Source organism: Humulus lupulus, chromosome 3, assembly GCF_963169125.1.
Source record: "Humulus lupulus chromosome 3, drHumLupu1.1, whole genome shotgun sequence".
Taxonomy (NCBI): domain Eukaryota; kingdom Viridiplantae; phylum Streptophyta; class Magnoliopsida; order Rosales; family Cannabaceae; genus Humulus; species Humulus lupulus.
The window spans coordinates 26,196,529-26,210,458 of NC_084795.1; the positions used below are offsets into that span (position 1 = coordinate 26,196,529).

Consider the following 13,930-nt stretch of genomic DNA (forward strand, 5'->3'; position numbering starts at 1 on the left):
AAGGGTAAATAGATTTCTATGTGTAATTGACAGGTGTAAGTTTGACATTTTTAACATAACCTATTACTCCCATAGTCCCACGTCTCCAGTGGCCACTGAGCTCACAAAAGCTCCGAAGCACTCTTTCTCTCTCCTTCTCTTTCTCTAAACAGTAGGAGTAGTAAGGAATCTCTGGAACGAAAGAACCGATTGGAGAAGCAGCTGTTCGGTTGGGATTAGAGATGAGCGCGGTTCGGACTCAGAGATGCTTTGCCCATATCCGTACACTTTCTCCTTCCTCGTCATCTTCTTCTTCTTCCATTTCTCGTTGCGTCGGTCACGACGACTCTGCTTCTTCAGGTTTTTCTCTCTCATAATCTCTGCCATTCATCACCTATATATGTAAATCTATATGTTCATATTTGTTTCACGATCTCGATCTGAGTTCCTTATGAGAAAGAGAAAAGAATCGAATCGAATGCTTGATTCGTTTTCCATTGATTTTCTAGTCGATCGGTGATTGAAATTATAATGTATTGGTTAAATCGCTGTTATAGTAGCCCTGATCGCTCTGCCATAGTTTCTCCATGATAGATAGTTATATATGTATGTCGGAATAATGTAATCGACGATTACAAATGTTGGGGGAGGGTGGAGGAAAGAGTTGACGGTGCCGGAGTAAGTTGATGGAAGTTTAGGGTATTATTCGGTGTGTTTAACGGCGCCGTTCAATCAAATCATTGACTACCAATACAAGAATGGTCCCATCACATGAGGACGGTCTCTGCTGATTGGACTGGTCATGGTCAAACTTTAATGGGATTTTATGAATACCCACATGTTACGACTAACCCAACACAACCTGCAAACCTAATAGACTCCATGTCCATATACTTTTTTTTTGTAATTTACTAATTGGGGTTTACTTTTTAATTAGTATTATAATTAAAAATATTTTTGCAATGTTGGACGGTGCTTATATATATACATCTTGCAGTACTATCATTGTTAAATGAGAGCTTGGGAGGGAACAGAGTCACTGTTATGAGAAATTGAACTTTTTTGAGATAAAAATATCAACTTTTTATAATATATTTTATAAAGTTGTATGTAATATTTTTAAGCGCGTGCATTATTTATTTCCCGACCAGATTGGATCAGGTGCCCACATGCAATGGCTAAACAAATCAAATATGCATGTATATAAATTTATTTTGGCCATCCTAAAATCATAAACTAAAAACTTGACCCTTATACATAAATCCTGGTTCGGTCATTTGCCCATATGAAAAGGGATAGGCAATTAGCCATAAGATATGATCCACATTTGGTTGGACGTCATATTGTGTTTCCCACAGCGCGTGAAACCCTCTATATATATAAATTATATTTTAGAAGTATATGCATGATTGTTTCAATGCATGTCGTATTTGTCTACGTATATACAAGACAGAACGTATTTATGTTTTGGATGGAGTATATATAAGATAAATATTATATCTAATACGACAATACCACAGCTATACACACAATATACTCATTTGAGGCCTTGAATTATCTAGAACAACGTGCCGTCTCCTCTATAATGTCATTCGGATAACAAGGAAGGCTATACTGTCTCGGCATTCCTCAAATAATTAGAGCATTGGGCCATTTTGGTTGAGGCAGTTGGCGTTTGGTTAGAGAGTTTATACCTTATAAAGTTGGTACACATTCCATGACAACTTTCTTAGTTGAGACATCATATTCTTGAATATTATTTCACTCTTTTCTATATGCAAGATTTTTGTACACATGCAAAATCTGGTGTGTCATTTGTATTATATGTGATTGATATCGTAAAAAAAACTTACTTATTGATAATCAAATATTTTGTATGTGTATATTTTCTTTAGTTTTGTTAACTATTTTTATTTAGCAATAAAACTATCTCATGTGAAACAGAAATCCACTATTTGGAGAGGCTGCAAAATCAGTGGTAAATCACCTAGCTGTTATGAAATGCTTTGGTGTTGCTCTTGTTTCAGGTCACTAAAGATTTTGTGAACTCTGCTTCTTTTTGTGTCAAAATTGTGGTAGTTTAATAGCTGATATTAGAGGTGAAATGCATATTGATTTTTTATTGTTTTGTAAATGATTTTACTGTATTGGCTGAGACTAGGCGTTTCATTGGTTGAAATCACTATGCAGATGATAATGCAACTTGTGTTTCGCCGACATGGATTGGAAAAGGCCTCACTTGTGTTTGCTTCAAGAGAAAGGGACATTATGAACGAATATGCGTCAACTTGACACCCCAACAGGTAACTAATTCAATAGTCAAAACTTTGATGATGACATTAAGAAATAAGGAACTGGGATGCACATAATCTTCTATTTTGATTCTTCAGTGGTTATATACTTAAATATGTTGTCATATCAATATGATTTTTATCAATGTTGGGGCTACAACTAAAGATTTACCCCCATAGTATTCGGGGGGATCTACCTAATCTTAGATTTAAGCTAGTAATTCAAAACTTTATGTGCAAATGTTTGTTTTAGCCAGATTTGGTGAATGAATCAGATGGTTTTGTAATTGATTCCCTGCTTTGGTGTCAGTACTTAACATTTTTTTTCATGCTTCCATTGTTGAGTTATTTCATAACTTGCAGGAGGAGAAGCTGAAACGGCTAAAGCACCGAATGAAGGTTTATTTTGATGCTTCTAGGCCAGATCATCAGGTATATTTTCATGCTCTTAAATTTGATCTGCAACTATATTTCATAACCTTTTAAAACTAGACACTTCCTATAAGAACAATAACCTTATGACCATCAGTAGACTAAGATTGCTCTGTTGTCTGTTCACAAATACTTTATGTTAAAGGAGACATGAACTTTTTCCATGTATACGATTTACTTTGAACTATTCCTCTGTATCTACTCACTAAGAAAATTTTGTGAGAACAGGAAGCATTGAGAGCTCTTTGGGCTGCTACTTACCCTAATCAGGAGCTTCATGGCTTGATATCTGATCAATGGAAAGAAATGGGTTGGCAGGGTAAAGATCCATCAACCGATTTCAGGTTAAATTTTCCTTGAGTTACTGCGGCTTTGTTTTACTCCTTTTCTATCATTCTTTGTTTTATAAATCTCTAACTTAATTCTCATGAATATTTTACTTGGAGCAGAGGAGCTGGATTTATTTCATTGGAGAACCTGTTGTTCTTTGCCAAGACATTTTCAGTAAGATAAAAAATATATATGAGAAATATTAAAATATATACGAGAGAACTTGTGATTTCAATTATGTTATAAACCAAATTTGCATGGTCACTAATTTTGTATTTAATTTTGTACTGCGTATTGTTGCAGACATCTTTTCAGCTTCTACTAAAGAGGCAGGGAGGGAAGCCAGCTGCTTGGGAGTATCCATTTGCTGTGGCTGGAGTAAATATCACGTTTATGATCATGCAAATGCTTGACCTTGACACCAGTAAGTTTAAACAAGCAATATGTCTTCAGAATTTGATTGGTTTAACTCATGTAAACGTCTATTAAGTTTCAGAGTTTCTCACAAGAGACCAATAGTAACACCATTAATTTTATTGGCATGAAACTTATAGATGTTATAATTTTTTAATTTCAGTAAAGCCAAGGACTTTTGTTAGACCTGTTTTCTTGCAGATGTTGTCAGGTAAGATTGTGAAATCAATTAACTTCTATTGACTCGATGAATGGAATTGTTTACCCGAGATGTTAACATTGTCATTACAAATATGTGCTCTCAGAAAATGAGTGGGCCTTTGACTTGCTCTATTGCGTGGCTTTCATGGTTATGGACAAGCAATGGCTTGAGAGAAATGCCACATACATGGAGTTTAATGTGAGAAACCAAGTTTCTGCCATTCTCTTTTACTTGTTAATAAATCATCGAGTAGTTCTTTTAATCTGTATTTTGTTGTAGGAGGTTTTAAAATCTACTCGGGCACAATTAGAGAGGGAGCTTTTAATGGATGATGTTATGCGAATCGAAGACATGCCATCTTACAGCCTTCTTTCTTGATTCATAAACAACTAAAAATATTGATGAAGATAGACCATAAAGAGTTTCGCATTTTGATATCTACCAATGACCCTGGAATTGTACAATCTCTACCTTCTGTTCACATATGGCGGCTTCCCACTTGGTTGATTCACTTTAAACTCGCCCTATGACTCCTCAGATTGATCAAATTTGAAGGAGATACTACCCAATGTTTTAACCACCAATGGGAAAATTGAGTATCTATGAGCATTGCAGATTTTGTTTCCGACAGTCTAGGACAGGAAAGTCATTGGCAATTTGTGACGCTTTCAGCTTGTAATGAAGTTTGTGTGAGTAACCAAATGTTACTCGGGTACAAAAGTTTGATTAATGAGGTTGGAGCAACGACTAAATTATGTGCTGTGCACTAAGTTCAAAAGCAATACCTAAATTATAAAGAAATATTTGCCTATCATAACTGGTGTCTAATGCATTTTATTGGAAAATTCATTGATACCCTCTGGAGTTGAACTACAATTAGTTGCAAATACAGAGAAGAGTACTGAAAAAGAAGAAACTAATACTAATATCTAGCTGAGGTTGTAAATTAGAACTCGGTCCGTTTGATATTGATACATTTAAAGGGAGTTACCACAAGATTTACTGCTCACTATCAGACATAATACTAATGACATTATAATAACACTGGCTTTGTAAATGAGTGAAATAGCAAGGAAGACTGCCAAATCTTGGGAGAAAATGATAAACTTCAGAATATTAAAAGTATTCTACCATTTCTGGATTTAAGCATGTGGTCTTTATCATGGTAATGTTTAAAATTAAAATAGCGGAAGAACTAAAATTGTAAAAGTTAAAAAAAAAAATTTGGACCATTTCTCGATTTGTGCGTGTCATCCTTGCGCAGGGGCCATGCTAATCTTCTCTGTATCGTTCCAATTTTATCGGATGTCCCCGAAGGGACAACGGGCATGCTAGCAGTTCTATTATATAAAGTTATTCAACAAGTCATAAATAGTTGATGTGGGACTATTTCTTTGACAGAGGTTAGTTTAGCGCTACTTTTGCCAGCTGCGTCATTACACTTAAGGAAGCAAGCGATTGACACGTGAACTTTTCTACTTGGTTTATGGTTTAGATTTTAGAACTGGAAAATCGCTCCTATTTTATAAAATTATTCGACTTGTAATGAAATTTGAATGATTAAGGATGAGTTGTAATCGGCAGATTTAACTCAACTCATGGTCTAATCCAATTTTTTGTTATTGTGTGATGAATCGACTAAGGGTCCAAGGCAGGCCATGTTATATTTATATGATACATATAAATACTTGTACTTGAAACAAGAGGATGAAAATGATGTTATATCCTCTCCATCCTTTTCCTTATTGGCCCGTCGGATTATCTCACTAGTAACACGTCCATGGAATGGCTTAGATGTAGTTTTCAAATCTCCTTTCTCATATTAACTCTACCTGTCTAAGCAATTGAAGCTTTGAATAGAAAATAATGTATTTCTGTTTTTAGTGTGTTATTTGCAATTGCAATGGGTATACAACAATTATGCATTCTACATAGGTTCCTGAAATTTTACTAAACAAAATTTCAATTTTTTTTCCTTTTTTCTTTTCCTATAGATAAAATACCAACAGTAGGCATTTTCGAATGCAGCGTGTGGAACAAAGCAAACCATCATTTCTTCACAATAGGTGGCCCAAATTCTTGGGTTGCAATCTTCGTTTGAGTGCAAAATCGTAGTGCACCCTGATTCTGATTATCTGAGTCGATTTTCCTTTTACTTGGCAAGTTCTGGGAAATGGTAACATACTCAGTTTAATTTTGTACTTTATACTCTGACATTAGATCACTGCACTCATGGTATCTAATCGATAAACCGTCACTCTCTCCTTATCAGTTTCCACACACAACATATTCATGTGCAAGACTTTGATTGCTCAAATCGACCATAATTATATATGGGAAAGGTGAATAAAGTATGTTGCTTTATTGCAAATACACCGGATTAAGCCGTAATCACGTCATAATGACACCCAAGAAATTGGACCTTAAAACAAAAGAATATTATCGTGAAACATTTTCATCATCCATCTAGAAAGAAAAGTGCTACCAGCTCCTTTTATTTTTTGGTATGTGGATATAAAGGAAAACATATATTAATTTAATAAAAAATGGACTTTTGTAGTAATTGATGAGCTAATCATAAAGAATTATGATGAGCTGTCACTTAATTAAAAAAATTGTGATTTGGTTGGTGATCATCACCCGATCAAATGGTTCTTATTCTCCAGCAAAAACTGTGGCCCATCTTTGACACTGTTTATATCATAGATTAGATTACAGGCAACTCAAGTACTCAACCATAAAAAACAGGTGTACATTCTAAATTGAGCGCAGAACTTCTTTACCAAAGGCATATGTTGCTTAGAATTTACGTCCTGCTAAGGCTAGTCAATATAGGTACTAAACAAGTAAACAAATCTCTGAATGAGAGACTTTAGCTTAATGAGTTGAGAGAGTTCCACATTAGCTCATTATTTTCAGTTCAAATATTAAGGAGAGGGAAAGAGAGATGACTGCAAATTCATAACTTGGTGATTCTTGAACCCAAAGCTTAGAGGTACCAACCTGTCAGTCACCCTTGTCTTTAAAGCAAAACTCACAACCAAAGCTCCACTAAATCTGACTCTCTTATACTTTTTTTTCTTCCCTGCCCCTCATTCCTTAGCTGCCAATCAAGGAACTTGACCCCCTTTTGGCCAAAAATAAGTTCTCAGAGATCTGCATATAGAGCAAGCAGCATCCCATGAGTTCATTTCAAACATCGATAGGAACACGAAGTTCAACAATGATAGAAACTTCATGTGGATATCTACTACAAGAATTGCAGGCAAGAACTTTAGTTCATCGCTAAATATTTATAAATGAATATAGATATAGAAATGGTTTGTATCATGATACTCATTTTGATTTTACTTTTTCCTTGAACTGAAATTTGACAGATGATATGGAATGAAGTAGGAGAAGATCAGTTTGAAAGAGAAAAGGTCTTGCTAGATTTGGAACAAGAGTGTGTGGGGGTCTACAGAAGAAAAGTTGATGCAGCAAATACGTCGAGAACTCGCCTGCATCAGGAGCTGGCAGAAGCTGAGGCTGAATTTACTCATCTTCTTTTATCACTTGGTGAACGATCATTCCCTGGACGGGTAGTTCAACTAAAACCCTGTCAAGTCAAATAATATGATAAAGGGCATGCCTTTTAGTATCAGGATCTAAGTTCATGATTTTGGAATCATTAGACATATTCTTTTAGTGTCACTTCGATGAACTAATTTATATGCATCATCTTATCAGCCAGATAGAATGGCAGGAACACTGAAAGAGCAGCTTGACTCAATCACACCAGCTCTGCAGGAGATGAAGTCGAGGAAAGAAGAGAGGATGAACCAGTTCCGAGCTGTGCAAGGCCAAATTCAGAAAATTTCTGCAGAAATAGCAGGTAAATCAGAATGTAGTGACTCTACATTGGACCTTAAAGTAAACGATAATGATCTATCATTGAAGAAACTGGAGGAGTATCAAATTGAGCTACAAAGACTCCATAATGAGAAGGTACTGTATCATGTTCGCAATTATTTCAAGGATATTCAAACAGTTTAATTCTGAATCAATTCATATCAATTTCTTATACCTTTGAATTGCTTACTTTAAAAGAATGAAAGGCTCCAGAAAGTGGAACATTATATAGATACAGTCCACAAGCTGTCTACAATATTAGGACTGGATTCAACCAATATCATTGGTGAAGTTCACCCAAGCTTAAATGATCTGTGTGGGATTTCAAAAAACATAAGCAACCATGTCTTGGTTAAACTCAACAGCACGGTGAATTCCCTCGAGCAAGAAAAGCAAAAGCGGCTTGACAAGGTGAAATCTGATATTGCATGTTCTGTTGAATTTGTCTTCAATTAAACGAACTAATTAGTGCCCCCTGCATTGCAGCAAAACATAATTTAGTTGCAAAGTATTAAAATTTGAAAAAGTAGATATAAGAGCAGAAAAAACCAGCAACTTAAAAATGACTATGAAAATCCAAATCTTGGTGAAAGCAAATAAAAGTCCAGCAGATGCAAAGATAATAGAGGACTAGATAAATCCAAATTCTACTTTTTGAATTTTTCAACTCTGCTTCAGCCACTTTTCCCTTATCTTCCAAAGGTAGACTTTGGTGAAGCAAAGCACAATCATGATATATTTCTGAATATTCTTATTGCAGCTTCACCTGTTAGGTAAAGAGTTAACAAACTTATGGAATCTTATGGACACAGCCTATGAAGACCGTCGATTGTTTTCCCATGTTATTCGATTGTTGTCTGTGTCATCAGCAGAGGTATCAGATCCAGGAAGCCTTACCCAAAGTATACTCCTGCAGGTAAATAAAGTTCATTGTACATAAAAAGTTTAATGAACTATAAGGAAATAATAATTTTAATTCTTTTCAAGACTGAGGCTGAAGTCAAGAGACTGGATCAGTTAAAAGCAAGTAAGATGAAGGAACTGTTCCTCAAAAAACAGAATGAGCTTAAGGAGACATGCAATCAGTCGCATATGGAGATTCCTTCACGAGCAGAAATGAATAACATAATCAACCTCATTAACTCAGGTGGGCGTACCGATAAATATCCTTTTGTGAAAAAATATCAATTATCTTTTTCCAAAGATTTAAGTAACCCAGAATCTGATCTAAATTTATGTACAATAATAGGAGAGATTGACTATGCTGATCTCCTCGTCAGTATGGACGAACAGATATCAAAAGCCAAAGAAGAAGCTTCCAGCAGAAAGGCTATAATGGAGAAGGCAGAAAGATGGATGCTAGCACGTGATGAAGAACGATGGTTGGAAGAGTATAGCAGGGTTTGTTTCCTCTATCATTGTTTTCATTAATTGCTTCCGACACAATAAAGTGAATCCTACATACAAGTTTATTAAACATGCATTAGGAACTATGTACAATCTACATTATGTATGTGCCTGTGACATTTCCTTACTGATTTATTCTTTCAGGACGAGAACAGATACTCAGTAAGCAGAGGTGCTCATAGAAACCTAAAACGAGCAGAACGTGCCAGAATAACAGTCAACAAAATCCCAGGTAAGATAAAATAAAATATGAATACCAGTCAAAGGTCTATACTAAAAAACATTAAAGCACACAACTGAAAATTACTGGTACTATTGATGATCAGGAAAATCTCAACCAAAGAAAATGTATTAGAACTCTGATTAAGATGGCTCTCTCTATGCATTGTTTTGACCTGCAGCTCTAATGGATTCATTGATAGAAAAGACTAGAATCTGGGAAGAAGAAAGAAATAAGGTTTTCCTGTATGATGAGGTATGATGAACAACCTTTTATAATTTTATGTCAATAAAATTTTGTTAAAGTATGTGAATCCGTCTTTTCAAAGCATCATCTGAAAATGCGAATTAGATTTATCATGTTTGACTTTCGTGAATCTAGAGAGTATACATTCATATATAATAAAGCTTAAGACACATCAACAAAAAACTCCAGACATGTAGCTTACTCGTACATATCACTTAGACTAAAGTCAATTACTGAAGAATGATTCTAATAGCTAGGAAACTTACCTTTTGTGACAGACATCATATAAGCAACCAAAAATAATTCATAAACACAATAATACTGAATTTCTCAACTGTTACATTTTAAACAGAGTTAAATTCACTAATTAAATTACATCAGCCAAATAAGGCTTCTGATGACAATGAATCATTAAAAAACTGCTGCAAAATCCTACTATAGTTTAAAGCTATCCAATATTGATTTTTGTCATCACACCTGACCAGCAAAATGCAAATATAAAATTCAGGCCATACAAACCTAAAAATAATTCTTATACAGGTACCACTGCTGGCAATGTTGGAAGAATATAATGTATTTAGGCAGGAAAGGGAGGAGGAGAAGCATAAACAAAGGGTAAGCTTTATTATAAGTATGCACTGGAATGTTCAAATAAAAACTCAGACATAATGACAATACGTTATAACTCTCGCTGGTGTTTGACATCCTGAAATTTGTGTGTAGTTTTTATTATCACAGGAAAAGAAGAAGGTGCAGAACCAAGTAGTGGTCCAACTAGAAAATCCATTTGGGTCAGGGCCAAGGCCAAGCACTAGTAGTAGGCGAATATCAGACAGGAGCCTGAATGGAGGTTTTACCAGTCCTGTGCCTTTAAACAGAAGGATATCTCTTGGGATTCAGCAATTTGGATCAAACAATATCAGCTCAACCACTCAAGGTATATCCTTTATAAAGGAAGGAAAGAAAGTACAAAGACAAAAGATGGTTTCACGTCCCGGCTTTGTTCCAACTGTTAGGGATGAAACAGCTTCAGAGGTATCAACATTTTCCGGTCCATTTTCTCCTTGAATAATGAATCTGTTTCCCATCTGCTTATCATATCACAGAAAATTCCAATCCCTTTTACCAGCAACAAGCCATGTACCAGAACAGGATTGTTGGTGAAAACTGAAAATAAGACTTAGGAGTAAATAAAATTTAGGATTGCCGATTTTTTTACTGTCACGGGTACAATAGAGTGTGCAGTTACTAAGTTCGAAGCTAAATAAAATTTGTTTCCAGTATGTATTTTTCTGCAAACTTTAAAATAAATCACGAATTGAGCAATATATGATTGCCAACATGTCCATATCAACAGCATATTGTATCATACTTGTGTTAACTAATTTTATTCCAGGCTCCGGCTACATGTATTGCTTTGTATAGGTGCAATCAAATTTAAAAACAGTACATAAACAATTTGATTGGTGTTACCGTGCTCAGATCAGCAGCCATAACCCAAAAAGTGTATTCATATAACTCTGACATAGATGCCTCTAGTGCTCCTTCAGTACTACATGAGATAAAGACAGATTAGTTAGTGGTTTAATCGTGTAAACAACACATTGTTTTGCATGAATTAAGAAAGCGTCAAGTAAATTCAACAGACATATTGGTGATAAAATCATAATTTAGGTCTGAATTTATAGTAAATAATCACCTGGAATGGAACCCAGGAATAGAAGCTTTCGCTTATTCCTGAAATTCTCCAATATTCCATATCAAAGCAGAATTTTAACAAAAACGAGTCATAGTCTTAACCTGTGATAGAACTTTTGGTATATAGAAATAAGAAAGAACCATAACGGTAGTAATAGACAACTACTCAACTTCACCAGAATAATTCCAAAACTAAAAATTGATAAATGTAGCAGGGCCATTAGAATTATGACATCTTACGAACACTAGCGTTAATATTTCCATTACAACCAAAACTATCAAATCAAGCAAACTCTAATCATAATCAGCTGAAATTCACACCATCAGTTCAAGGCTCACAAGGAAACGAGACCTAAGACTCGTTGATCTCCATTGGGGCTTCATTTTCATTTTCTGACTTGCTAAAGAAATCATCGATCCGGCGAGTTCCGACCGGGACCAGCTTTTCAGCAACATTGCGAGAGTGGTTCCGATCTGATGGTTGGTTATCGGACCGCTGAGTAGGCAGAGGAAGTGAATCGAGGAGGAAATCGCTGGTAGGTTGGTGCCTCTTGACGGCCGCCCTTATGTGTTCAAGCTTGACGATCTTGCGCTTCTTCTCGATCGCAACCTCCGCAGACCTCTCGGCGAGGAATCTGAGAAAGAGCTCCGTGGAGCACGAGATGAGAAATAGAGCTTCTGCGTTTACCTTCTTGATGTCCTTATCGAGCTTCATGATCTTCTTGACCCGGCCGGTTGGGATTTCAGGCCGAATCGTCTCCTCTTTCTCCTCGTCCATCATGGCTAAGCTTTTTTTTTTTTTTTTCCCCTGTGTTGGGGAGGGGGAATTTCATGATAATAGAAATGGCGGGAAAATTAGGTCCCAGTCACAACGGTGAAACGACATGTAACTTGTATATAAAACGACGTGTATGTACGCTGATAGAAAGATCCCATGTCATTGCTAAAACAAATCTTGCGTATAAAATGACCCGTTTGTAGTAGGGCTGCACAAATAAACCCCAAATCTGTTACTACAGCTTAACCTATCAAAATTCGCCCGCTTTGAACATTCTTGTATAAAAAATACTTTGAAATTGGGTTCGGCTGGGTTCGGCTGAACCCAACCCACCACAAGATGGATTGTGTACGAAACACAATAATATAAGGAATGTTCAACCCGCACCAGCTACTTTATTTTTTATTTTTTATATACATTTTTATTAATAATTTAAATCTAAAAATACAACTCATAAATAGTTCATTAAAAATGATAAATTCCACCATTTTAATATGTTTGATGAAAATATTTGATTTTGGGATGTGAATGGGTATATTCTTTATATGTACATATATACATATATGGTAGTCCAAAGATTTAGGGAGAGATTGGTTCAACAATCAAATACAACTTTAAGTTTTAATACTAAAATATAAATGAGCCCACATAATTCTTGATTGGTAGGCCATTTCCAAAACTAAATTCAAAACAACTTTTTAAAAATGAATAACAATTATACATGCAAATAGAAAACAACAATTTATTGTTTTCTACAAATCCTCAAAATTTATACTAAAATAAATGGGTCTCACAACTATTTAAAATACAATATCACAAACCAATCAATAACTGCAAAAGCTAAAATATCATTTTCAAATAGTTCTTTTCAAATTAAATTCAAAATCCAAATATTTTATTTTCAAATCATAAACCAATCACACCCTTAACTTTTTTTAATGAAAGATTGCGTTGCTATGAGATTAATGGTGATAAAACTTAGGAATTGTCTAAGAAAAATAAATGAAAAAAGAAATAGTATTACTTGTATTGATGGTTTAATATTAATGAAATTTTTCATAACAATACTTAAATTGTTGAAATTATTAATATGTGGATAAGGAAAAATACCAGTTTGGCCCCTGTATTTTTTTCGAATACGTGAACGACCCCTATGTTTTGTTAAATGACAATTCAGACCCTGTGTTTTACAAAATTGATCAAAATAGTACCTTATACCCAATTTTGGTAAAAAAAAATTCAAATATAATCTTTCAACTCCTCGACCACTTTCTCCGCTTCTCTGAAACTATCGCATCGCTAACGAGTCAATAATTGATCTTATAATTGAAAATATTTTGACTAAAATCGGGTCTAAGGTACTATTTTGATCCATTTTGTAAAACACAGGATCTGAATTGTCATTTAACAGAACACATGCGTCGATCATGTATTAGGAAAAAACACAGGGGCCAAAATAGTATTTTCCCTTTAGATAATTATTATAATTTTTTTTGTAAAGTTTTAGATTCAAGTTTGAGATACTATAATGTTACACTCAAAATTCAAGATTAAATAAATAGCATTGAAATGTAGGCTCGTAAAGAGTAAGCTCGAGAATAACAAGTGTTAGCAATACACTTGTATAAGTTAACAAATGGTTCTCGATCTGTTATCAGCGTTCGAGCATGAGTTGTAGGCTCGAAGATACCAACTTTCTTCGAGGAATGAGTTCAACCGAATTAGTGAATGAGGAGGAGGCAACAAGATTAATAGATAGTGGAGAATCATGGAATTAATAAATAAGATTATTAGATTAAAGTGTTTAATTAATAATCTGGTTTATTGGAGCTTCGTATTATAGGTCTATGGTCTCCAGATCACCTCTGTCCTACATTGTCAATGGTAAAGATGTTGAAAGAAAGATTTGTAAAGAGAAATGACTAAATTGCAAAGGAATTAATTTTCCAGGACAAGGAAATAATTATGTGATAATTATGGGTAATTGATTAATTGTGAATTAATTAATTAATTAACTATATAGTTTTTATTTTGAAAAACTA

General features: G+C 34.8%; 3 protein-coding genes, 1 long non-coding RNA gene and 1 other non-coding gene across 6 annotated transcripts; 2 read left to right on the forward strand and 3 right to left on the reverse strand.

Annotated features, from left to right (window-relative positions):
- Window positions 1–79: 79 nt before the first annotated feature.
- Window positions 80–4,465, forward strand: LOC133822371 (uncharacterized). 2 transcript variants are annotated; one of them, XM_062254678.1, is made up of 10 exons: window positions 80–339; window positions 1,924–2,006; window positions 2,170–2,282; window positions 2,634–2,702; window positions 2,931–3,046; window positions 3,152–3,206; window positions 3,336–3,456; window positions 3,610–3,657; window positions 3,752–3,846; window positions 3,928–4,465. In XM_062254678.1, exons 1-10 carry the CDS (start codon window positions 245–247, stop codon window positions 4,024–4,026), a joined length of 894 nt encoding a protein of 297 aa, XP_062110662.1. In that variant the 5' UTR covers window positions 80–244; the 3' UTR covers window positions 4,027–4,465. The 2 variants fall into 2 exon arrangements, with proteins under 2 accessions (XP_062110662.1, XP_062110663.1); XM_062254679.1 differs by lacking the exon at window positions 1,924–2,006.
- A 401-nt stretch (window positions 4,466–4,866) lies between these two features.
- LOC133827650 (U6 spliceosomal RNA) lies at window positions 4,867–4,969 on the reverse strand. Its single transcript, XR_009890301.1, has one exon. It is a non-coding gene; the product is annotated as a U6 spliceosomal RNA (small nuclear RNA).
- Window positions 4,970–6,620: 1,651 nt separating this feature from the next.
- On the forward strand, window positions 6,621–10,834 carry LOC133822372 (65-kDa microtubule-associated protein 8). The gene is made up of 11 exons (XM_062254680.1): window positions 6,621–6,913; window positions 7,026–7,229; window positions 7,378–7,635; window positions 7,738–7,950; window positions 8,300–8,455; window positions 8,527–8,686; window positions 8,789–8,940; window positions 9,091–9,178; window positions 9,348–9,421; window positions 9,953–10,027; window positions 10,136–10,834. Exons 1-11 carry the CDS (start codon window positions 6,830–6,832, stop codon window positions 10,478–10,480), a joined length of 1,809 nt encoding a protein of 602 aa, XP_062110664.1. The 5' UTR covers window positions 6,621–6,829; the 3' UTR covers window positions 10,481–10,834.
- On the reverse strand, window positions 7,370–11,103 carry LOC133822374 (uncharacterized). The gene is made up of 3 exons (XR_009887867.1): window positions 10,886–11,103; window positions 7,715–8,449; window positions 7,370–7,507 (listed from the first exon to the last, which is right to left on the reverse strand). It is a non-coding gene; the product is annotated as an uncharacterized LOC133822374 (long non-coding RNA).
- Window positions 11,104–11,281: 178 nt separating this feature from the next.
- On the reverse strand, window positions 11,282–11,941 carry LOC133822373 (DNA polymerase II subunit B3-1). The gene has a single exon (XM_062254681.1). The coding sequence runs from the start codon at window positions 11,889–11,891 to the stop codon at window positions 11,463–11,465; it is 429 nt and encodes a 142-aa protein (XP_062110665.1). The 5' UTR covers window positions 11,892–11,941; the 3' UTR covers window positions 11,282–11,462.
- Between the last annotated feature and the right edge of the window lie 1,989 nt (window positions 11,942–13,930).

What these genes read in the sequence shown, in the direction of transcription:
- LOC133822373 (XM_062254681.1), bottom strand. Translation starts at nt 11,891, where the DNA reads ATGATGGACGAGGAGAAAGAGGAGACGATTCGGCCTGAAATCCCAACC.
- LOC133822372 (XM_062254680.1), top strand. Translation starts at nt 6,830, where the DNA reads ATGAGTTCATTTCAAACATCGATAGGAACACGAAGTTCAACAATGATA. An exon ending in AGCAAAAGCGGCTTGACAAG is followed by an intron (nt 7,951 to 8,299) that starts GTGAAATCTGAT and finishes TTCTTATTGCAG; the next exon opens with CTTCACCTGTTAGGTAAAGA. An exon ending in CCCAAAGTATACTCCTGCAG is followed by an intron (nt 8,456 to 8,526) that starts GTAAATAAAGTT and finishes ATTCTTTTCAAG; the next exon opens with ACTGAGGCTGAAGTCAAGAG.
- LOC133822371 (XM_062254678.1), top strand. Translation starts at nt 245, where the DNA reads ATGCTTTGCCCATATCCGTACACTTTCTCCTTCCTCGTCATCTTCTTC. An exon ending in TCAACTTGACACCCCAACAG is followed by an intron (nt 2,283 to 2,633) that starts GTAACTAATTCA and finishes CATAACTTGCAG; the next exon opens with GAGGAGAAGCTGAAACGGCT. An exon ending in AATGCTTGACCTTGACACCA is followed by an intron (nt 3,457 to 3,609) that starts GTAAGTTTAAAC and finishes TTTTAATTTCAG; the next exon opens with TAAAGCCAAGGACTTTTGTT.